The sequence below is a fragment of the Elephas maximus genome, chromosome 2 (assembly GCF_024166365.1).
Source record: "Elephas maximus indicus isolate mEleMax1 chromosome 2, mEleMax1 primary haplotype, whole genome shotgun sequence".
Lineage (NCBI taxonomy): Eukaryota > Metazoa > Chordata > Mammalia > Proboscidea > Elephantidae > Elephas > Elephas maximus.
Window position 1 is genome coordinate 81,747,221 of NC_064820.1, and position 24,682 is coordinate 81,771,902.

General features: G+C 43.1%; 1 protein-coding gene and 1 non-coding gene across 2 annotated transcripts; both read right to left on the reverse strand.

The window, feature by feature from the left end:
* Positions 1-1,158: 1,158 nt before the first annotated feature.
* On the reverse strand, positions 1,159-23,044 carry ZBED3 (zinc finger BED-type containing 3). Its single transcript, XM_049866252.1, has 3 exons — positions 22,928-23,044; positions 10,313-10,447; positions 1,159-9,330 (listed from the first exon to the last, which is right to left on the reverse strand). Exon 3 carries the CDS (start codon positions 9,314-9,316, stop codon positions 8,636-8,638), a length of 681 nt encoding a protein of 226 aa, XP_049722209.1. The 5' UTR covers positions 9,317-9,330; positions 10,313-10,447; positions 22,928-23,044; the 3' UTR covers positions 1,159-8,635.
* LOC126070758 (small nucleolar RNA SNORA47) lies at positions 16,581-16,717 on the reverse strand. Its single transcript, XR_007516281.1, has one exon. It is a non-coding gene; the product is annotated as a small nucleolar RNA SNORA47 (small nucleolar RNA).
* Positions 23,045-24,682: the final 1,638 nt, after the last annotated feature.

Genomic DNA, 24,682 nt, shown 5'->3' on the forward strand with positions numbered 1-24,682 from the left:
ATCTGGGTCTGATAGACCAGTCCTTTCTAGGGGAATCTTACAGACATCTGCCTTCAAACTTATTTGTAGTCATGTTTTTGACCATCTTGGATATACAACAGTAAAACCTTGGTGCTGCAGCCCCTCGGATTTACATACGTCCCTCTCATTACCTGAGACTAACAGTGACTGCCTGCTCATACATTCTGGTTTTGCAGTTCTAAATCTGAGCAATGTATTATTGAAGTAAGAAAAGAATGCAGCATGAATCAGGTCAAACAGGAAATTGGAGTTGATGAAGAACATGAAAATCCTAAGTTCCTGGAGGGTAAGGAGCAGACACGGGGGAAAGTTAACGTGCGTGGAGGCAAACACTGTCTTCTGCCTACTAAGAATGACTTCTCTGAAATTCTTCTAGCAAAAAGCTAGCCACCTTCATGTATGTTAAAGTGCCCTGGTATTTCATTGCCCAGAAAACAGGGACAGTTTGGGAGAAGTTGGTGGGGTATTATGAAATATATTAAACAGACAGTGTTATTTAGCTTCCAATTACTAGTAGACTTCAGAGGGCAGGAAGGTTGCCAGCTCATTCATCTGATCATTACTCACCTTGACCAGAGGCCCAGGAGAGTATATACTGAAATAATAAAGCTTTCATTAGCATTTAAATGTTTTTCCTTAAAGCCTCATTTTAATATTATGAAATCAGATCTCAGAGAATATCATAATTAAGATTTTCATAAAAAGAAACACTTAATACTGTTTAAATATGTAACGACTCCCAGTGCTGCCTGAGTTCATTCACATCATAAACCCACTAAAATGGGTTTTAATTGCTAACTTGACCATGCTGCTTTTACTTAACCTTAACGTATAACACTATCATGACCAGTTTACGAGCCACAGAAAAATAATTATCACGGCTTTATTATAACCTCACCTTATTAACCAGAAATGTTAACCTGGTTAATCATCTACCATATTTACCAGGAAGGGGCTCTGAATAATTGGTAGTTCTTTTCAAAAATCATATTTATCCTGGAAAGATGAATATTTGCCCCAGCTTAAGGACATTTTAAAGAACATGCCAGAGGCCCCGAGGCAACTCTGAAAGGAGTTCCAGAAATGTTTGAAGCATGGAAGCCTTTCTGGAATAACTAGTCTTCCAAGGTGACTAACCTTGAAGGGAAAAGTACTCCCTGATGGATACATTCTGATATATTTGCTCGTAAGATTTGTCAGAATACTTTATAGTCACAAGTCATACTGAATTTTGACTAAAACAGCTCATTTGGCAAATTTGCTCATTTGGCAAATTAGGTATGAAATTCATGTTTCATTAAAAAAAATACTTTTATTGTGAACAATAATCATTTGGCAAACCTTCGTGGCTTGTTTGCAGCAGCTCTCAGGAATCCTCCCAAGGAACCTGCTCTCTCAGGTCCTTGGGGCTGCTTCTGAGCTCCCACTCAAACCAAACCTCTCTCTTTAGCCTCCAAGGATGACAACTTAGGTGCTTAAAGGACCCTAGCCATTTCAAGTTTGGTTGTTTTTGCCCTTTTTTCCCCACACTCCCTCCTCCCTGCCAAATTTCAGCCTAAAGAAGCGAACAATCCCATTACGTGACGGCAGGAGCAAAGCAGTTAAGTTCCAAGGCATAGTCTGTATCCCAATTCCAGCCATCCACCTTGCCACTGTGGCCATTGCTATCAAGGCAACACCAGGGTGGTTCTATCAGAAAGCCCAGTCACATAACTAAGGGAAGCCCTGCTGACGTAAGCTAGGCTCGTCATCCGTGTCACCAGTTGGCACTGACAACCCGCTGTGAGCAAACTGTGCCACAGCCAGAGTAGCCAGATTCAGACCCCTGAATGGACCTCTACACTGCTGAATCCCACTGCTTAGTTGACTTCAGATTCCAGCCTAGCGGACTGGTCCCGGTAGACCTTGTGCTTTGCCAGGTGTACAAGCAGAAGTCCACAAGGCCAAAGAGCCAGAATATCTGTGAGAAAGGCTGGAGTCAGGTGACCTGCCATAGTCATCTCCTGACTGACCTTGGATGAGTCACTCTCTGGTTTCCAGTTTCCCCATCTGTGAAATGATGGCGTAGAACCGGACAAGGGCTACACTACTTTCTAGGCTTTTCTGGAAGTGGGGATTATATTTGTCCTTGTGTTGGATGTTTTGTTTATTTAACTAAGAAAGCTGAATGCCAATGCTGAAGATTTCCCACTTGCAAAATGTAACCGACTTAATTTTTTTATACAAGTAATTTGTGCTTGGCATAAAGAATTATAATAATGTAAAAGTGCATAAAACAGAAAGTAAAATCTCTTCCCTTAACCCCCATGATCAGCACTCAGTTTACACTCAGGATGACTGTTCTCCCCCACCGTCCATAGGATACTCGTGTCCCATCAGCCATCTTCCCTGGGGGAGTGACTGAGACGCTGAAAATAAATCCGTGCTTTAATGTTTCTAACAACAATTGGTGAAACAGAAAAAGAACATTTGCAGGGTTTTTTCCTCCAGAAATCCAAATTTAGATCTTATATACCAATATATAAACCCACATGGAAAAGCTAAATTTTAATACATAGAAAAAAACCTTATACTATGTTTACAATAATGTAAAAATTGTATCATGATAAACAGAGAAAAGATTTGAAGTTGTCAAAGATTTCATTTTACTTGGCTCCACAATCAACACCCATGGAAGCAGCAGTCAAGAAATCAGACGACGCATTGCACTGGGCAAATCTGCTGCAAAAGGTCTCTTTAAAGTGTTACAAAGCAAAGATGTCACCTTGAAGACTAAAGTGCGCCTGACCCAAGCCATGGTATTTTCAGCCGCCTCATACGCATGGGAAAGGTGGACGATGAATAAGGAAAACCGAAGAAGAATTGATGCCTTTGAATTGTGGTGTTGGTGAAGAATAACTGAATATACCACAGGCTGCCAAAAGAATGAACGAATTTGTCTTGGAAGAAGTATAACAAGAAATGTTCCTTAGAAGCAAGGATAGTGAGACTTTGTCTCACATACTTTGGACACGTTGTCAGGAGGGACCAGTCCCTGGAGAAGGACATCATGCTTGGTATAGTAGAGGGTAAGTGAAAAAGAGGAGGACCCTCGAGGAGATGGATTGACACAGTAATTGCAATAATGGGCTCAAGCATAACAACGATTGTGAGGACGGCACAGGACCAGGTATTGTTTCGTTCTGTTGTATGTAGGTTTGCTATGAGTCGGAACCAACTTGACGGCACCTAACGACAATAAAAATTTCAAAAGACTAAAGAAGAACATTAATTAAAATGTTAACACAGAGGACACAGGACTTTGGGATTTTATTCTCCCCTCCTGTTTTTTCTAGACTGGGGCAATACATTTGGGTTACTTGTAAAATTTAAAAAAAATAATAATAACGTTCTTGATAATGACATGCTCAAGAAGTTGGTTGGATTCAAGTCGTAACTGACATTTGTTAAATCTTTATTGATGAAACAGCTTTAAAAATGTTTTAAGCTATTTTTTTCTGTTAAATGAAGAATTATATTAATAATTATAGAAAAACTAGCTTGCAAAAAATCTTAATGAGTCATTTCAAGGGCTCAGATATTGAGCATCTATTATATGCAAAGCACTGTGGGAGACAGAAGGATGAGTAAGTTCCCATTCTACTCCAGGGTGCACAGGGTCTCATGAGGTGAGACAAGAACCCAAACAGCTGCTGTAAGCTTATTTTAAGGATCGTGAGATACCAAGTGTTATGAGAGTTCACAGAAGTAAGAAATTACCTCTGCATGAGGAGGAATCAAAGAGCTTTATGCAGCAGTCAAATTTGGGCTTGGTCTTAAAAAATGGGTAGGATTTTTTTTTTTTTTTTGGTATAATTTTTATTGTGCTTTAAGTGAAAATTTACAAATCAAGTCAGCCTCTCACACAAAAACCCATATACACCTTGCTACACACTCCCAATTACTCTCCCCCTAATGAGATAGCCCACTCTCTCCCTCCACTCTCTCTTTTCCTGTCCATTTCGCCAGCTTCTAACCCCCTCCACCCTCTCATCTCCCCTCCAGGCAGGAGATGCCAACATACTCTCAAGTGTCCACCTGATCCAAGAAGCTCACTCCTTACCAGCATCCCTCTCCAGCCCATTGCCCAGTCCAATCCATGTTTGAAGAGTTGGCTTCGGGAATGGTTCCTGTCCTGGGCCAACAGAAGGTCTGGGGGTCATGACCACTGGGGTCCTTCTAGTCTCAGTCAGACCATTAAGTCTGGTTCTTAGGAGAATTTGGGGTCTGCATCCCACTTCTCTCCTGCTCCCTCAGGGGTTCTCTGTTGTGTTCAAAAAATGGGTAGGATTTTTGCTACTCTGAGCTTGAGGGTGGCTTTCTAAGTGGAGGGAAGATGAAGAGAGGCACAAAGGTGCCAAGACAAGAGCATGTCAGGAAGAACCAGGAGTCCAATTTGGCTGGCACACAGAGCCTGTATGGCACCAGGGTGATGGTGGTGGAGAACCCTTGAATGTCAGGCTGCAAAGCCAAAGCTTGGGTGATCTTGAAGGGCTTTTGAGCAGGTAATTGATAAAATCAATGTTGGCTTAGGACACGTCCTTTGGCTAAGTGGTAAGGAAAGACAAGAATGGGGAGATCAGACCCAGATGAATGATAAAAGGGGCCTGAGCTTGACAGGTGGCATCAGAAGGAAGACAGATACAGTGTTTTGTAGAAATAGATTCAGAAGAACAGGGGCTTCAGATTCAGTCAAACTGGGATTCAAAAACCCCACTCTTAGCAGTCATGTGGCTGTGGAGATGTTACTCAACTCCCCAGAGCTTGTCTCTTCATCTACAAAATGGGCATAATAGCACCTATGTGATTGGGTGGCTTCGTGGCATGTAATTATTCTTGTAAAGCATTTAGTACAGCACTGGGCACATGGTGCTCAGTAAATGTTCATGTCACCAATGGTACTAACTGGAATTGGAGTTAGGAGGAAGCACGTGTCAGCTGTGGTGACTGAGTTAACAAGGGAAGCAGAGATCTCAGGAGGCTGTAGCTCGGAGTGTGGCAACTGGAGGTAGACTGGATTTGGATCCTGGCCCTACTTACCATCTGTGATCTTGTACAAGCTACTTACCCTTTTCTATCTCAGTTTTCTTAGCTGTAAAGTGGGCATGGTATTAATACCTCCCCATGGAGCTGCTGTGAGAACAAAGTGAGATAATATGTCTGTATGTAGCAGGTGCCTAGTACATTTTGTGCCAGTAAGTATTAGTTATCGGGCTAGGGGGGCTGGGGCACTGAACAGATTTGGCCCTTCCATTTGTCATGGCACATGTGCAGATAGAGGTGGAGACATGCAGCAGGGGACTGGCATGCAGGAGGTGACCTGCGAGAACACTCAAGGCTGGTGATATTTAGGAGTCACTGGCAGACTAGACGAGCCAAGAGTGTAGAAAGTGGCCTGAGGAAACAACCAGACAAATCCAGGATATAGAACATTCTGTATGACAGCTGCTCATGGCTCTTTAAAAAATGTCATGGGGATAAAAAAAAATAGTGGGGTGTTCTAGACTGTTGTTAGGTGCCACTGAGTCAGTTTCAACTCCCTGGGGACCCTATGTATGGCAGAACAAAACACTGTCCGGTCCTGCACCATCCTCACCATCTGCTATGTTTGAGCCCAATATGCTAGAGTAAAAGAGGCTAAAAAGTTATAGCCAGAAGTAATGTATGAACCTTGCTTGGCCTTTGTTTAAAAATAAAAAAGACATTCTTGGGACAACTGGGGAATTTTGACTTCTGTATCAAAGACTCTATGTTACAGACTATTAGGGAATTATTTATATATATTTTTAGGTATGAAAATTATACCGTGATTTTGTAGAATATTAGAGGGTCATGTGTTATGAAAAAAATATATGCACATATGGGGTGGAAGGAAGAAAAAGTAAATATGGCAAAATGTTAACAGTTGGTCAATTTAGGTGAAGGGTATATGTGGGTATTCATTGTACTAGCCTTTCACCTTTTTCTGGATGTTTGAAATTTTTGAATATAGAAAAAATTGGAAAAAAGAGGCCTGAGGAGAAATTGGGAACCAGCCTACATCAGGAAAAGAAAATTTCTGGATCAAAACCAAGTTCCACCAACCAAGGGAGGAAATTTCAAGAAGGGAGAAATTAACAAAAGGTGGAAGCAACCTAAATGCCCATCAACAGATGAATGGATAAACAAAATGTGGTACCCACATACAATGGAATACTACTTAGCTAGTAGGAGAACTGAAGTCTTGATACATGCTACAGTATGAATGAAGCGTAAAGACATTATGGTGAGCAAAGTAAACCAATCACAAAAGGACAAATATTGATTGTATGACCTCACTTAGGCAAATATATAGAGACCAAAGAGATCAGTGGTTACCAGGGGCAGCGGGGAGGGGGAAAAGGGGGCTAACAGTGGTAGAAAAATCACACTAAGGGTAGGGTTGCACAGCCAATTATTGTAATTGCTGTCAGGAAGTCATACACCTGTAAAAAGTTCAGCTGGCAAAAGTTGTGTTAGATATATTTACAACAATGACAAAAAAAAGAAAAGAGTAGCTGCTGAGTCTGCTTATGTACAACCAAATAATTCATGGGATTTGGTTCCTTGGTTTGGAGGTATAGATCATGGTTTCATGAGATACCCCAGTTAACTGGCCTAATAATGTGTTTAGTGCTTCTGTTCTATCTCCTAGTTCATTGTATAGTGCCTGGGGTCTTAAAAGCTTGGAAGTGGCCATACAAGGTCTCTATTCACTTGGAGCAATAGTGGAAGAAAGAAAGTCAGGAACAGGAGGAGGATATGGAATGTGTGGCTAGTGGCCTCCATGAACAGCTGCCACCTTTGCCATGAGACCAGAAGAACTGGATGTTGCCCAACTGCCATTACTGAAATTCTGATCCAAGATTCCATAGATGAATCCTGAACAAAAGGGGAAAAATAGAGGACAGAATTTCAAATTCTCATGGAATCCAGAATTTCTGGAGCCATGGAGGCTGGATGAACCCCTGAAACTACTACCCTGAGATAATATTTAAACGTTAAGCCAAAAATATCTCCCAGAGTCTTCTTAAAAGCAAACAATAGTTTAGCTTAACTAATAAAAAATGTCTGCCTTGGGCATTATGTCCTTTTAAGATCTATATGGAATCAAACTGACAACAGCAACTTGAAAGATTAGATAAGAACCTTAGGGGGCAGTGAGTTTATATTAATGAGGGAGGAACAACTCAGAAAAGGACGGTGAGAATGGTCGCACAACTCAAAGGATGTAATCAATGCCACTAAATGGTACATGTAGAAACTGCTGAATTGGTGTATCTTTTGTTTTCAACAAAAACAAAATAAATAGGGGAAAAAAACACTGAGCAATTAAAAAGATTAAGCAAAATGAAGCCTAAAAATAAATCATATTTGGTGACTGGGAGATTGTGGTGGTTTCTTAAGAACCGAGTATAGGGTGATAACCTGACTGCAGAGTGAGGGAGTAAGTAAAATGGGAAGTGTGGGCAGCAAAGACCACTAGACCTTATAGGTGATGTTCAGCTGAAGTATCCAGGCTTCAAGAGTCGTCGTTTCAGAGCAAGGAAGACTGAGTATTGCTAAGAAAAAAATTCTGGGCAAAGTGAGGGAATGAGAGGAAAGGAGAAATATCTAATGGAGCAAAGGCCCAGTAAAGGTAGAAGAGGAATGGGATGAAAACATGAGAGGAAAAGGTGGACTTGGATAGGAGGAGTGCTTTCTCCTTTGCCCCAAAAGTGAGGGCTGTAAAGACACATGGGGAAGGAACCGATCTTCCTAGCAACACAGGCATGAGGTCGTATTTTGCAGGACGTGTTAAGAAGTGGGGAAATGTACAATAGCTGTCATAGGGTCTAAAACAGGAAAGAAGATGGCCAGGTGACACTGGCCTGCTATTTGCTGGGGGGATTCTTCAAAAGAGTCTGCACTGGGAGAGTGAGGAAAAATGAGATTAGAAATAAAGGGTAAAGAACAGTCATGGAAACTAATGGTCTCTTTTTCCAGGCTTGGTGATGCACAAAAATTATGCACTAGGAAATGAGTAGAGCTTCCTCTCCCCCCACCCCCCCTTAAGGTTCCAGGTCCAAGTTTTGTCCTCATTGCTAAGCACCCTCCACCCTGGGCTGACCTGGCTTGTGTATAGTAGGCACACGGTGTGTAACAGTCTTTGGTGCATAAAGACGCTTCTGCCCTTCAAAAGTCACCAAGTGCAAGGCCCTAAATTATCCAGATTCTTCGGGACTACAGGAGCTCTCATTCCCAAAGGCAGTCAGAGGATGGGTCTCCCTTGCGAGCCACTCCACCCTCTACAAGTACACTTACTAAATGGCAACACCAAAGGAGGCTGCTGGAGGTTAGGCGCGCAGGCACCCACAGGTGACTAGAGAGAGGAAGAGAGTTTTCCTTCTGCTCTGGCTTCCCAAGGGCATCACACCGAGACGGCCCCACATTTGGAGATTCTGATTCAGGAGAAGTGCAGCGGAGCCTCAAGTTCTGCTCCTGGGTGATGCCGGAGACGCAGGTAAGGACCATCCTTGGAACAGCGCTGGCACGGAGTGCTGGTTGTGACCTACCTCTACAGGAGAACCTTGGTAATGATGTAGTCGTCCTTCTCCCCGTCCAGTTCCTCTTTGAGTGGAGTCTGCAGCGGAGCTGGGGCCAGGCCCAAAGCGCATTCCCGGCGACTCACTTCCCGCAGCCGCGCCTGCAGCGCCTCCTGCTCGGCCTGCAGCTCCCGCCGCGCCTGGGCCACCGCGCGCTCCTCCTCCTGCAGCGCCCTCCGCCGCCGCTCCAGGGCTCGCTCGCCCTGCTCCACGGCCGCCTCGCGCCGCTCCAGCTCCCGCTCCCGCCGGCTGGCGCGGAAGGCCAGCGTGCCCATCTGCTCCAACAGACGCGCCCAGTCGCCCTCGGCGGCCGCGGCGGGGGCGGCGGGCGGCTGCGGGCAGGGTGGTACGGCGGGCGGCTCGCGGCGGGTGCTGCTCTTCTCCAGCTCCCGCCAGTGGGCGCTCTTCAGGTGCTTCCACAGCGCCGGGGTCCCCGCGTGGAAGCCGGGGCTGCACCTCACCTGTTCTCCGCAGAGCCGGCAGGTGGCCCAGTGGCCCGACGCGTGCCCAGGGCGCGCGGGGGCCAGATGAAAGTACCCCCATGCCTCGGAGTATGGCGCCCCCAGGCGGCCGGGAGGCGCCAGGCCCTGTGCTGCAGCACCGTCCGGCCCGCAGGTCTCTTCCATGCTGACCACCAGCTCCTCACTCCTCATTCTTTCTGCGGCGTCTTCATCCGGAGGGAGAAAAAAAAAAAAACTATTATATGTATATACGCATATGTGTGTACACACACACACACACACACCGAGAGAGAGAGAGAGAGAGAGTAAAACCCTGGAAAGCCAGAACCTGTGTAAGGTGGAAACCCATCAGAGAAGGAAAACTCAAATACTTGCCACGAAAATGAGCGATACAAAAGTGCTAAGACTGCCCTGTCAAAGGCAGAAAACTTGCAAAACCCGGAAAAATAAGGCGGTCCCATGGAGTCCTAGTTCTCACAGAGTTCACTGTATCTGTGTAACTTTTTGACTGTAGTTAGCCTATGAAGAAACCATGCCCGCCTTTGATTACAGACACAAATCCTGTGGTTAGCTTGGGTAGAGGCCTGAGTTGCTTTCTCCTTAATATTCACTATTATTGTTGATTTCTGAGAAAAAAAATTTTTCATGTCTAGCCTAAATAAGGTCTTCAGCTAACAAGTACTTACACTAAAAATGGAAAGCTAAGCTCCTTGAATAGAAATAACCAGCTAAGTAAGCACTTACTTCAATAAGTGCTACAGATACATACGTAGTGCTTTTCCCTGGCCTCCTTCACTCGTTTTAAAGTCTATCGGGGCTAGGAGTTGGAATCCACTCCACAGCAACAGGTTTGGTTTGGGGTTTTTTTGGTATTGTCTTTTCTTCACAGAGAGTAAGGTTCCCTTTTGTATTCTTCTTTGGGAATTTCAAAGCAAACTTTGGAAATGATTAGGAAATAAAGTTTTGAGGGTGAAAAATTGTTTCTTTAAGTTTAGGGGGTGAAGGATCTATGGTGAACAGCCTTTTAAAAACAATGACTACTTTTTTCAAGATGAAAATATCTTTGGTTTTGATGATTATAAAGCAACGAGCCTATGAGAAAATCAGCAGTACTAACAGCCACTCAGATGCTAAAAGTATGCAGACTTTGGAAACAGCAACATACAAAGCAGCTTTCTCAACTTTTACCTTTAAACTAAATGGTGGGCCACATCCCGAGGGCCTTGGGGTCCGTGTCATTGCCTCCCAGCTTGCAACCAACCGTATTCCCAGGATAGAAACACTGCAGTATGACCTCTGAGCTCTGAAGAACCATCAGCAGTGCTAGGAGCAAATTCACAGGACAGACATTGATACAACTCCTTCCGTTAAACAACCTTAAAGAGAAATACCAGAAATACTGACTACCGCCATGTCCTCCTGATCTGCATTTTTTCCGAGCCTTTCATAGGCTCCCAAGCCATAAAATAAATAAAATTAGTTTTTGGTTTTTTTTAATTGCTCATCCCAACTAAATGGTCCCCTCTATATATTTGCAAAGAAGTCCTGGTGGTTCAGTGGTTAAGGTGCTCAACTGGAAACCGAAAGGTCGGTGGTTCGAAAACCACCAGCCGCTCATCAGGAGAAAGAAGTGGCAGTCTGCTTTCATAGCTATTTACAGCCTTGGAAACTCTACGGGGGTCACTTTGAGAATCGACTAGGCAGCAGTAGGTACATATTTGCAAAGGTGCCCTGGTGGCACAAACGTTAAGTGCTCAGGTGCTAATCAAAAGGTTGGCAGTTCAAACCAACCAGCAGCTCCGTGGGAGAAAAGACCTGGCAATTTGCTCCCATAAACACTGCAGCCTAGGAAACCCTGTAGAGCAGTCCTACCTGTCATATAGGGTTGCCGTGAGTTGGAATCAACTCTATGGCACATAACAACAACAACATATATCTGCAAGATTCAAAGCTTGGTCATACTTTTAAAGAAGGAAGAAAATTAAAGAAAAGCAATAGCTTCTTGCATCGTCCAACAAAATGTCCATCCATGTAAAGGGATCCAAATGCAATGCAATGACCCTCCTTCCTGCCTTTCCTATCAGGAAAACCTTTCTCCACAGCAATAACCTATTAAGGAAGTGGGGGTAGAAAAAGATGAAGTTTATTGTTGAGGAAATAAGTTCACAAAGCATCAAAGGTGTGATTCTAGACAAATTTACTTTGAAACTTTAAAAATAAGAAGAGAACACACGACAGACCCCTGGGGTTCTGCTGAGAACTTATCTTGAGGGGCAAATCAAGTTCAAGTTTGGAGAGCGATGCACAGTGAGATAGCCAATATCCACTCATACCGTCAGGCTTTGAACCAGGAGTAGCAGAAATGAGAGTTCCAGAATCTCTCTTGTTAAATGTACCTGAAATGACTGAAAACAAAGATGAGAACTGGGAAAATAGTTTGCTATAATAATAGTCACATTTAGTATAAGCTTTTAATTTGACTGCTAATAGTCTTATTACAGGTGCACTACAATTTTCTAAGCCTAATTATTCTCTTTTCCTACCAAGCAAGTCCATTCAGGATCAGGTATGACATGTAATACATCTCTCACATTTAGAATTAAAAAAAAAAAAAAAGATAATGAATCTATCAGAATATCAAAAGAGACAAGTTCCAGGTCTCGTCTAACAAAAGAAATGGCTATTTATATATCAGCTAATATTATAGGCATTATTTTGAATATGGTTATTCATGATGACCAATTAGTACAAAGGAGCTTTAGAAATTAAAAGCTACATTGCTCCAAGATATTTATAAAATCACTAACGTCCCAAAAGTGAAAGGTAGAAGAGGTTACAGACTACTTTCAAGGATAATTTGTTTTTTTAATGGTTAATAAATACAAAACTCAAGGTCATACTTTGGTTCCCATGGACTTGTTTTCATTTTCTTCAGCTTCACCTTGAACTTGTATATGAGCAACTGATGGTCTGTTCCACAGTCAGCCCCTGGCCTTGTCTGGCTGATGATATTGAGCTGCTCCATTGTCTGTTTTCACAGATACAGTTGATTTGATTCCTCTGTATTCCATCTGGAGAGGTCCACGTGTATAACAGCTGTTTATGTTGTTGAAAAAAGGTATTTGCAGTGAAGAAATTGTTGGTCTTGTAAAATTCTATCATGTGATCTCCAGCATCATTTCTATCATCACGTCCGTATTTTCCAACTATAGATTGTTCTTTGTTTCCAACTTTCTCATTCTGTTGTTGTTAGGTGCCCTCAAGTCAGTTCCGACTCATAGTGACCCTACAGGACAGAGTAGAACTGCCCCACAGTGTTTCCAAGGAGCGGCTGGTGGATTTAAACTGCTGACCTTTTGGTTAGCAGCCAAGCTCTTAACCACCTGGGCTCCCATTCAATTACAATTATTAATGCATCTTGATTGGATGTTTGATCAACTTCAGACTGCAGACAGTAGTGAAAATCTTCAATGTCCTCGTCTTTGGCCTTAGTGGTTGGTGTGTAAATTTGAATAATATTCAAATTACAAGTCTTCCTTGTAGGCATATGGATATTATCCTATCACTGGCAGCATTGTACTTCAGGATAGATCTTGAAATGTTCTTTTTAACAATGAATGTGACGCCATTCCCCTTAAATGTGTCATTCCTGGCATAGTAGACCATATGACCGTCTGATTGAAAATGGCCAATACCAGTCCATTTCAGCTCAGTAATGCCTGGGATATTGATCTTTATGTGATCTATTTCATTTTTGACGACTTCCAATTCTCCTAGATTCATAGTTCATACATTCCATGTGCCCGTGATTAATGGATGTTTGCAGCTATTTCTTCCCATTTGAGTTGTGTCACCTCAGCAAAAGAAGGTCCAGAAAGCTTTACTCCATCCACATCATTAAGGGTGACTCTACTTTGAGGAGGCAGCTCTTCCCCAGTCATATTTTGAGTGCCTTCTATCTGAGGGCTCATCTTCCGGCACTATATGTTCTGCTGCTATTCATAAGGTTTTCACTGGCCAATTGTTTTCAGAATTAGAACACCAAGTTTTTCTTCCTAGTCTGTCTTAGTATGGAAGCTCCGCTGAAACCTGTCTACCATGGGTAACCCTGCTGGTATTTGAAATGCTGGTGGCATAGCTTCCAGAATCACAGTAACACAAAAATTGCCACAGTACGACAATCTGACTGACCTTGAGTATATCCTAGATGAATGTAGAGACCATCTCGAGAATAGATTTGAGCATGGAACACTAATGACCAAAGACCAGACAAGTTGTGAAATGACATCAAGGACATCACACATGAAGAAAGCAAGAAGTCATTAAAAAGACAGGAAAGAAAGAAAAGACCAAAATGGATGTCAGAAGAGACTCTGAAGCTTGCTCTTGAACATTGAGTTGCTAAAGCGAACGGAAGAAATGATTAAGTAAAAGATCTGAACAGAGTATTTCAAAGGGCAGCTCAAAAAGAGTATTATAACGGAATATGCAAAGACCTGGAGTTCAGTATGGCTTACGCTTCAACATAAAGAAAACAAAAATCCTCACAATTGGACCAATAAGGGATATTATGATAATCAGAGAAAAGACTGACGTTGTCAAGGATTTTATTTTACTTGGATCCACACTCAATGCCCGTGGAAGCAGCAGTCAAGAAATCAAATGATGTATTGCACTGGGCAAATCTGCTGCAAAAGATCTCTTTAAAGTGTTGAAAAGCAAGGATGTCTCTTTGAGGGCTAAGGTGCATCTGACCCAAACCACGATATTTTCTATTGCCTCATATGCATGTGAAAGCTGCACAATGAATAAGGAAAGACTGAAGAAGAATTGGCACCTTTGAAGAATATTGAATATACCATGAACTTCCTGAAAAGCTAACAAATCTGTCTTGGAAGAAGTACAGTGAGAATGCTCCCTAGAAGCAAGGATGGTGAGACCTTGTCTCAGATACTCTGGACATGTTATCAGGAGGGATCAGTCCCTGGAGAAGGACATCATGCTTGGTAAAGGGGAGAGTCAGCAAAAAAGAGGAAGACCCTCAACAAGATAGACTGACACAGTGGCTGCAACAATGGGCTCAAGCATAGCAGGGTGTGAGCATGGCACAGGACCGGGCAGGGTTTCATTCTGTTGTACACAGGGTTGCTATGAATCAGAACTGGCTCGACAGCACCTAACAACGGCAACAAATATAGAACAAGATTTTGGCCTGAGAAATATTTTCATTATTTAGCTTTACCTAAAACTTCTTCTACATAACTTTATTATTACCATTATTACTACTGGACATACACATAAGTGGGGAGAATAGCATAATGAATCCCTGCAAATTATTTTATAAATTAAAAGAGATTTAAAGTTTTCCTACAATATCAAGCTATTGCTCTGCATTCTGATACGCCTTCTTGAGTTAGGGGTTAAAATTTGCATTTAACCTGCAGATTCTCTTACCTATGCCAAAGTCTGAGAGTAATTAATCACTATTAATCAGTGTCTTAGTCATCTAGTGCGGCCATAACAGAAAAACCACAAGTGGATGGCTTTAACAAAGAGAAGTTTATTCTCTCACAGTCTAGTAGGTTACAAGTCCAAATTCAGGGCATCAGCTCCAGGGGAAGGCTTTCTCTCTGTGTCAGCTCTGGAGGAAAGTCCTTGTCCTCGATCCTCCCCTTGTCAAGGAGCTTCTCAGGCACAGGGGCCCCGTGTCCAAAGGACATGCTCTGTTCCTGCTGCTGCTTTGTTGGTGGTATGAGGTCCCCAACTCTCTGCTAGCTTCCCTTTCCTTTTATCTCTTGAGACAGAAAAGGTGGTATAGGCCACACCCTATGGAAACTCCCTTCACATTGGATCAGGGAGATGACCTGAGTAAGGGTGGTGTTACAAACCCACCCTAATCCTCTTAACATAAAATTACAATCACAAAATGGAGGACAACCACACAATACTGGGAATCATGGCCTAACCAAGCTGACACATATTTCTTGGGGGACACAATTCAATCCATAACAATGGGCCCCTAACAGTGCCAGAGGTGACCAGCTACTGTCAGGCTTTACCTCCCTGCAAGATGTCACTGGATTTTTTTTTTAAAAATCTGGGTATACCCAGGGGAGTGTCACCCACCTGAATGCCATCAGTGATAAGAGATAAGGTAGAAATGAGGGTGAGAAGCACTGATTTTGATGTCTTAATCCTTGAGACTTACACCATCTATTAGTTTGTCATACTATGGTGGCTTTGTTACCAATCGCCAGTCTGACACAAAGGGTCCTTGTCTTTTCCTGAGTAAGAATACATGTGAAAGACAAACTTTATCTTTAGCAAGCTTTATTTTGCTTGAGTCAAGCAAAAGGAGTCAGTGGGGGACTAAGCCTCTCCAAAAGGCTGACTCAGAAAGGGAAGCAAGGCTAGGGCTTATATGGGTTCGGAGGAGACAACAGAGTAATGAATATTTAGTGGGCTTCCTTCAAGGGGTGGGTACTTCTCAGAAACGTGGTGCATGCTAATTAGGTTGCGCTTGCATCTGCAATCCAAGATGGAACCCACTGATATTCAAGTTGGAGTCCTCTCCGCAGCCCTTGGCATCACTTACTATGGGATATAGCGCAAGCGCATTGATCTTTGACACTACGTCACCATCTTCGGAGGGCTAAGGAAGGTTAAACAGTGGTCACGCTTTGTTCTTCTGCACATGTGGGAGCCTGTAAAAGGGGAAGGGACTAGAAAAACACTAAGAAGGAGATAGTAATTCACAGGTTTTTTTTAACCTTATCTCATGTTGACAGGGTGTGGTTCCTGTTTACCCAACTTCTAGATGGCAATCTTTAAGCAGCTCTTTTGTTCCACCAGCACAGTTAATCCTATCTGTCTCAGCTTGTGTGTTGCTGTGATGCTGGAAGCCAACCCACTGGTATTTCAAATACCAGCAGGGTCACCCATGGTGGACAGGTTTCAGCCATGGTCTTTTCGATTGCCTCACATGCATGCAAAAGTTGGACAATGAAAGAGGAAGGTGGAAGGAGAATTGACACATTTGAATTGCAGCACTGATGAAGAATAGTGAACATACCAGGGACTGCCAGAAGAAGGAACAAATCGGATTTGGAGGAAGTATAGCCAGAATGCTCCTTAGAAACAAGGATAATGAAACTCTGTCTTGCTTACTCTGGACACGTACATCATCAGGAGGGTCCAATCGCTGGAGAAGGACATCACAGTTGGCAAAGGAGACAGTCCGCGAAAATGAGGGAAACCTTCCATGAGATGGATTGACACTGTGGCTGCAACAACAGGCTCAAACATATGAGCGATGGTGACGGTGTGTAGGACAGGGCAATGTATCTTTCTGTCATATATAAGGTTGCAATGAGTTGGAGCCAACTCGATAGCAACTAACAACAACGATCCTTGAAACTTAGTGGAAATTCTCATCTGAGCCACGGAGAAGCAGCCACAAATGTTGGCCAGCACAGCGCTGCCCCTCTGAGGGCACAGAGGGACATCCTCTGCCCTGGCAGCTCTATGCTCTGGGAGGTCTTAACCAGTGGATGGCAGCATGGTACAGAACTGCCTCACCTTCTCAGTCCTCCACACACACAGTGCAATCGGGCTCAACACAATCTTCTGTGATTCTGGGAAGACTCAATATCTAAAGAGTGGCCAGCAGTCTTGGCCACAGGTCACACCAGTCTGCCTAGCTGTGCTGAGCTCATTTAACCTTCCCTACAGAACAGAGGACTGGAAGAGAAGCCTTCGATTCAACCACCTTGACATGGAAGAGAAGCCTCTTTAGAATCCTTAGCCACGACTGTAATACACAAAGAGCTCTTACAAACTGACAAGAAAAAAAAAAAAAATAGGAAAACAGGCAAGAAATATGAGTATACAAACGAGGTAAGAGCAAAGCCAAATGGCCAGGAAACATATGAAAAGCTGTAGAGCATAGCTTATATTCAGGGGAATGCTGTCAAAGTAACGATAAGGTATCACTTTACATCCATCGCACTAACAAAAATGAAGAGCTCTAGTAGCCAATGCTTGAGGGGATGCAGAGAAAAGAGTACACACGTGCATTACTAGTGAAGATGTGAAGGGTTTCAGCCTTTTAGGAAAGCAACCTAGCAATTTCTATTCATTAAAAACACATATAATCAGAGATTCCACGCCTGGGAATCTATTCTATAGCACTGAAAATACCGATATGTGAGGTCATATGTATTAGGATGTTTATTTGAGCATTATCTAAAAACTGGAAATAAGGGGATGCCTCTCAGGAGAATAGCTGAATAAATTATGTACATCCACACTAGGGAATATTATGCAGCCATTAAAAAGGATGGATTGGAGCTCTGCCAGAAGATCTAGAGGAACTGTAGAGGAAGAAAAGATGTGGAGAAGTGTGTATAATATGATCTCATTAGCATTAATCGATATACAGATCTGTATAGAAGCTCTAGCTATCTACCTATGTATAAAGAAAAATAAGGAAGGAGACACAGTGGGTTGAAGGAGGTCATAGATGATGTGAAAAGAGGGAGAAGAGAAAGAAGAGAAAAAAAGAAAAAAGGTTGCTCAGCAAGTCTGCATGTGATCATGTGTATGTATTTAAGTAGAGTATGTATACCTCAGGGTCTATATATAAATAAAAAATAATTAAAAAAAAAAAAAAAACAATCCTTGGATCCTCAGGACGTGAGCTTAGGCAGAGCTAGGCCAGCCTTAACTATGGAGGCTGGGGAGGGTGGAGGGGACAGTCCTGTGGAGAAGCCCATCACTGGGCCACTAGGAGATCTGCATTCATAGTACGCTGCCATGGGCCTTTAGGGAAACCAGTGGGTGGGGTTGTTCACTGTCAGGTGGTTCACCATGCCCTGGCCAAGCAGAAGGCGTTTCTGTATCCACAGGAGGTGGAGGGCATGATGGGAGAGGAATGCATCTCATTTATCTGCCTGCAGAGGGCAGGCATTCAGGGGATGCTGCATTAAATGAGCCTGACTCTACCTTTCTTATACCCAGCTCACCCAAGTCTCAATCTCCCCATCTGTAAAGGGAAATTATTATTTTCCTTAAGCAGGTGGCTGAAATCAGAAAATGCAAATGATCTCACCGTTGGACTCTCCAGTGCTATATAAATTCAAAGCACGAACAAAGAAGAAGCTACTGGTATTTATTGCTCAAACAGGCCGAGATTAAGATTTTAGTGGCTAAAAGGCAGTGCTATTTTTCTCCTTGACATTCTATTATTCAATACCACAGGTAATCTAAGTTGGAAGAATCCCCTTGGGGATTTTTGAATGCAAAAAAGCAAACAATTACAGGTCCACCTCTTCCTTCCCAAATTTATTTTCACTTCCTAAATTGACCCTGATGCAAAATGGATTGCTCATCATTCAGGTAAAAGAGGATGATGGGGAGGTCTAGTTAGCTGGGACCCTGTGACATGCATTTTTCTCTTAGCAAATGCACAATGAAAACACATCCATCAACTGCCTGGTTGGCAGAAGAAAATGAAAAATTAGAGCTCCCTTAATTTCGTGTTAAACATTTTTTTAAAGCACCAGAAAGGTGCCAATAAACACGATACATTGGCTTACATCCATTTACTTCATCCACTCTTGCGTTCACATGCCCCTTGTGCACCTGCTCGGGGTCAGGCGTGTGCTTGCTTCTGAGGCTTCAAAGAGGAACACCACACAGTCCCTGCCCTCAGGAAGCTCACAGCCTGCCAGCTCTGGTGGGGAAAAAGATGCTTCCAAGAATAATTCTGATTTTAAAGAATCAAAACAAAACCAGTTGCTGTGAGATGACCATGAGTCAATTCCAACTCATGGTGACCCCACGTGTGTCAGAGCAGAACTGTGCTCCACAGGGTTTTCAATGGCTGATTTTTTGGAAGCAGATTGCCAGGCCTTTCTTCTGAGGCACTTCTAGGTAGATTCGAACCTAGCAGCCGAGCACTTAACCATTTGCGCCACTCACCAGGGTAACTGTCAGATCAGTGTTCATGCTTTCGAGTGAATTCCACTACAGGTATCTACACTGCGGAAGTTTTCAGCAAAGGCAAAGCTCTTTGACACGGAGGCCTCAGGGGCCCTCATGCAAACGTTCATGCCGTTCATGTCCCTGGGACATTCCTTCGGCAGCCCTTTCCTGCCCTGCTCTGCAGAGTATAACGTTCATCGTGTTGTCCATCACAACACATTACCGCTAGTGCCTCAGCCAAATAAATCAGGTTCCAATCATTCAGTTGTATAACTTGGCTTCCGAGTCATATTTTACAGTAAAATTTCTTGAAGCTAAATGAAAGGACTGCTATCATGAAATTCCTTTAATGGTAGACAATTTTCAGTCAAATTTCAGAGGGGAAAAAACAAATGTAGCAGTTAAATATTTCATGGGCGGGGAGGGGCACTATTGTTGGTGCTGTGCCTCTGAACACTCCTAAGGCTCAGTTTTATCCCAGTATCCATTATCTGGAAGGAGCCCTGCTAGTGCAGGGGTTAAAGCGCTTGGTTGCTAACCAAGAGGTTGGCAGTTCAAACCCACCAGCCGCTCCACGGCAGAAAGATGTGGCAGTCTGCTTCTGTAAAGATTCACAGCCTTAGAAACCCTAAGGGGTTGCTACGAGTCAGACTCGACTCCACGGCAGTAGGTTTGGTTTTTGGGTTTATCCATTATCTGGAAGGAGTAATAAGCAGTCTAATCCTATGGAAGATAATAATAAATTCACATTAATTACCTCTGTATTTGAGTCCCTACCTGAAGAAGTTCTGTCCTTCTAATAACCTATCAGAATAAACCCAGATTCCTCAATGTGATCTCCTCGAACACCAATACAGAGAATAAAGAAGAGATCAAAACCTGACTGAATAATTCGTGTGAATATGTGCGTACACACCAGGAAGGGCTTTAACAGTGAGATTCCCCCATAAACAACCTACAAAAGTTAATTTTATTATTTTATACTTATGCTTATACACATTAAAAGTAACCCTGGTGGTGCAATAGTTAAGCACTCAGCTCCTAACTGAAAGGTTGGTGGTTTGAACCTACCTAGCAGCTGCATGGGAGAAAGACCTGGCAATTTGATCCGGTAAAAATTATACTCTAGGAAACCCTATGGGGGAGTTCTACTCCGTCACATAGGGATGCTGAGTTAGAATCAACACCAGGGCATGTAACAACCACTTACACATGAAAAACAACAGGCGGGGCTAAAGACCAAAGAACCGGGTCATGGTCTCAAAAGGAAAAAATAAATGAATTACAGTTTTATTTATCCTCCCATATCACTTTATTTGGAATAGCTCAGCAGAGTTTTATGAATTGGTTGAGCCTGGATCTTAGGTGAGAAATTCACACAGCCTTATGTGGAAACAGTAAAAACATTTTCATTTATATCAACCCTAGTGACTTTACTTAAAGCAGAATATATTAATTAAAACAAATAATTAGCTTTGACAACTGAAGTATCAAGGAAACCACAATTCATTCATTTATTATTGGCCCATCTCTGTTGAAATATTAGTTTTCTGCCATGTAGTAGAGGAGCCCTGGTGGCCCAGTGGTTAATGTACTTGGCTGCTAACCAAAAATAACACACCGGCTTTCCACAGGAGAAAGATGTGGCAGTCTGCATTCATAAAGATCTACGGCCTTAACCAGAGACTACACCGACCTGAGACCAGAAGAACTAGATGGTGCCCTGCTACAGCCGACGACGGCCCTGACAGGGAACACAACACAGAACCCCTGAGGGAGCAGGAGAACAGTGGGATGCAGACCCCAAATTTTTGTAAAAAGACCAGACTTAATTGTCTGACTGAGACTAGAAGGACCCCAGTGGTCATGGTCTCCAGACCTTCTGTTACCCCAAGACAGGAACTATTCCCAAAGCCAACTCTTCAGTCAGGGATTGGACTGGACAACAGGATAGAAAATGATACTGGTGAAGAATGAGCTTCTTGGATCAAGTAGACACATGAGACTATGTTGGTATCTTCTATCTGCAGGGGAGATGAGAGGGCAGAGGGGGTCAGAAGGTGGTGGAATGGACATGAAAATAGACAGTGGAGGGAAGGAGTGTGCTAGCTTATTAGGGGGAGAGCAATTAGGAGTATATAGCAAGGTGTATATAAATTTTTGTATGAGAGACTGACCTGATTTGTAAACTTTCATTTAAAGCACAATAAAGATAAAAAAAATCTACAGCCTTGGAAACCATATGGGGAAGTTCTACTCTGTCCTATAGGGTTGCTATGAATCAGAATCGAATCCATGGCAATAGGTTTGGTTTGGTTTTGGCTATACAGTAACCTACTGATAAGCAGATCCAGATAATTAGACAAATTACTAGTCTAGAATTACCACTGAAGGTGGAGATGAAGTTAAAGGCAAAATGCTTCCAAACTGGCAAATGTGGATACCTGGGCACATCCTCAGGTTACAGGTGCCCAACACTCTCAGGGAATAAAGGCTTAAGTGTGAACATTTTTAGAAAAAAGTTACATGTGGACTATAAGAAATTTACTGGACCCACAGCCAAATTACCTGGTGGGTCCGACGTGTTCCATAAATATCATAAGCCAAACTCTTAGATACTTCTGTCATTAGCTAAAAGGCTGAGATGCACTTTTCTCTAGTAACGCATTTTTGAGTGAAAATGGTAAAGCACTATGCCATGAAGTGGACCTCTGTTTCAGGCCCACGTTACTTTATTTAACACATTGGTTCCTAAAAAGAGGGTGGTGATCTATTTTACCTTGTAAAAATACATAATCTAATATGAATTAGAGGGATTTAAAGCTACCCTACTTGGAAACCCCTTGTAACTCAAAGATAGTTTTTTAATTGAAAATTATCTAGTTTGGCTCTTGCCCTTGGTATACATTGTTTTAATAATTTTTTTATACTTTTTATTGTCAGTTGCCTCAAGCTATTTTTGACTACAGAAGATGTACAAATAATACATTATTAAAAAGTGTACAAAATAATTACCATAATTTCGTCCATTTATTAAACTATTTCTACAACGGTTTCTCTTAAACACCGTGTCTTTGTAGTCTTTGCTAATCAGAAGTTCAAATTGTGGCAGGTACTTATTTTTTTCTTTCAAGGAGGGAAAAATAACTGCTTGATAAGCTTGGGGCATTCGGTTAGTGTAAACTATAGCAAACGGCTCCTGTATGCTCCGAAGGGATCGGAAAATTCTTTTGTTTGAGCACCGTAGGGGCGGGGAGGGGCTCCGGTTTGAGCATCTGGCTGGCATTTGGTTCCTCCCCGCCCCCCAAGGTGGGAAAGAAACATTAAGAAAGTTCCGATGAAAGAAAGAGCCCACGACGAAGGACCCAACCACTTGTATTGTTAAAAGTCAGACTGCAATAAGGCAACTTAAATAAAGAGGGAGCAGGAAGGCGGCGATGATTTTCTAGATTCCCGAATAACTTTTTTGAGGGGCCACTTTAGGGGAGGGACAAAAACGAGGTGCCGACAGAAGTCAAACAGGGCCTTTACGCAGCAACCCGGGTCTAAATGCATCTTTTGCAACAGCGATAACTGACAATGGCCAAAGCAAGTCCCGCACCCGGCGCAAAGGGAGGCTGTAACAACACCGGGCTGCGAGGCTGCGGGGCTGCGGCTCGCTGACTTCACTGCGGTCCCGACCCTGACCCAGTCCCAGGAGTCCCGGGCGGGATCTCCGGAACCAGCCCCGGGCTCACTTCGCCGCATCCCACGGCCTCCGCGCGCCAGCCTCGCGCCCCGGCCCGCCGCGCGTCCGCCATTCCCGCGGCCCACACTCACCCCATCAGCCCGCAGGGCGGCGGGCGCCGGACGCTGGCTGGCAGTCTGGGAGCGAAGATCCCCCTCCAGGATCCCCGCAGACATTTTGTCCTGCACGGACACCTCCGTGCTTCCCCCTTAAAGACACAGCGCTCAATTTGCGAGGATGGGGCGGAAAGCGGAGCGGTGACATGTGACCAGTACGTTAAAAAGGGGGGGGGGGACACTCCTAAACCATCCAGGTTCAAGGGGGCACGACTGGGTTTGCCAGAGTCTAAAAGTGATGCAGTAGTTTAATGAGTTAGAAAATAATGCAGTTTATCTTTTACATCTTTTACATTAACCTTCCAAGACCTGGATTCCCCAGCCTGAAGTCTCTGAGTGCAGTTGGCAGCCTTTCAGGTTCAAGGTGTGTGATGTCACAAATTGTTAGAAAAAAATACTCCCGAAATCAAGGTTTGGACAGATAAAAGTAGCTCCCATTGGTGTTCACCCAAATTTAATAACACAAGCATGGTGTATCAGTCAGCTTTTGCTAGATGATGCTGAGGTAACAAATACCCCCTATAACTCAGGTATTTACAACAAAGGTTCATTTCTCAAGCAAATTACTTGTCAGCTGCTGGCAGCTTTCGCTCTGCTCCATCAGTTTTCTTTAATCTATTTGGGACATGCTCACTGGTATGCTGGTAAACTGGGGGAACAGAAAGGGAAAGGCCTGGTGTGTAGTGTTGGCTGATTTCCACCAAGGGCGTTTTATCCTACAAACGGCTCAACAAGTGGCTTGCTGATTGCTGGAAATTTAGCCATCAGCTCTTTACACCACTGGCACAGGCCGCTCTTAAAACTTCGGCTCTGAGTTGGCACACCTCAGTTGTATTCACATTGCTTTGGCCAAAGCAAATCATATGCCCAAGCCTGTAGTCAATGGGACCAGAAAGTATACTCCTCCCTCAAGAAGCTTTGCAAGTCGCATAACAGGCAGAGAAATATAATCCTCTTAAAAGGAGCACAAGGAATAATTAGTTACAATAATGCAATCCACCCCACGTGCTTTAGTTCAAGTAATTTTTTAACCTCATTGTTTTCTATAAATTAGAGTTTCAAAATCCATTTAATAGAATTTCTCCTTACTGTCCCAAGAGTGGTTTAAGAAGGAAAAGATTGGGTGTTGTAAAAAGGATAATTTTGCAATGTGAAGGTTAATTTTTAGGTTACTACTTTTCTTCTCTCTCAAAATGGCACTTACAGCTGTGGACATCTAATTAAATAACTAAAATCAACTCTAATTCATGTTTTAATTGTAAATAAAAATGTAAAGTTTGTCTTAACTGGAACCACTTTTAACAGTGGCTTTATTTATTTATTTGGCACAAACCCTGGTGGCATAGTCATTAAGTGCTATAGCTGCTAAACAAAGGATCGGCAGTTCAAATCTGCCAGATGCTCCTTGGAAACTCTATGGGGCAGTTCTATCCTGTCCTGTAAGGTAGCTATGAGTCAGAATGGACTTGATGTCAATGGGTTTGGTTTGGTGTTTGGTTTTATTACTTTGAGTGCCTTAAAAATATATTTGTTTTTAACCAACCAACTCATTCCCACGGAGTTGATTCCGACTCATAGCGACTCTATAGGCTAGAGTAGAACTGTTCCCTAGGGCTTCCAAGGAGCCACTGGTAGATTTGAACTCCTGACCTTTTGGTTAGCAGCCAAATACTTAACCACTGCATCACCAGGGCCCCCATGTAATGAGGTACATGATATTTTACTGGTTTG

Excerpts from the sequence above, each read along its gene's own strand:
- ZBED3 (XM_049866252.1), bottom strand. The coding sequence starts at position 9,316 with ATGAGGAGTGAGGAGCTGGTGGTCAGCATGGAAGAGACCTGCGGGCCG.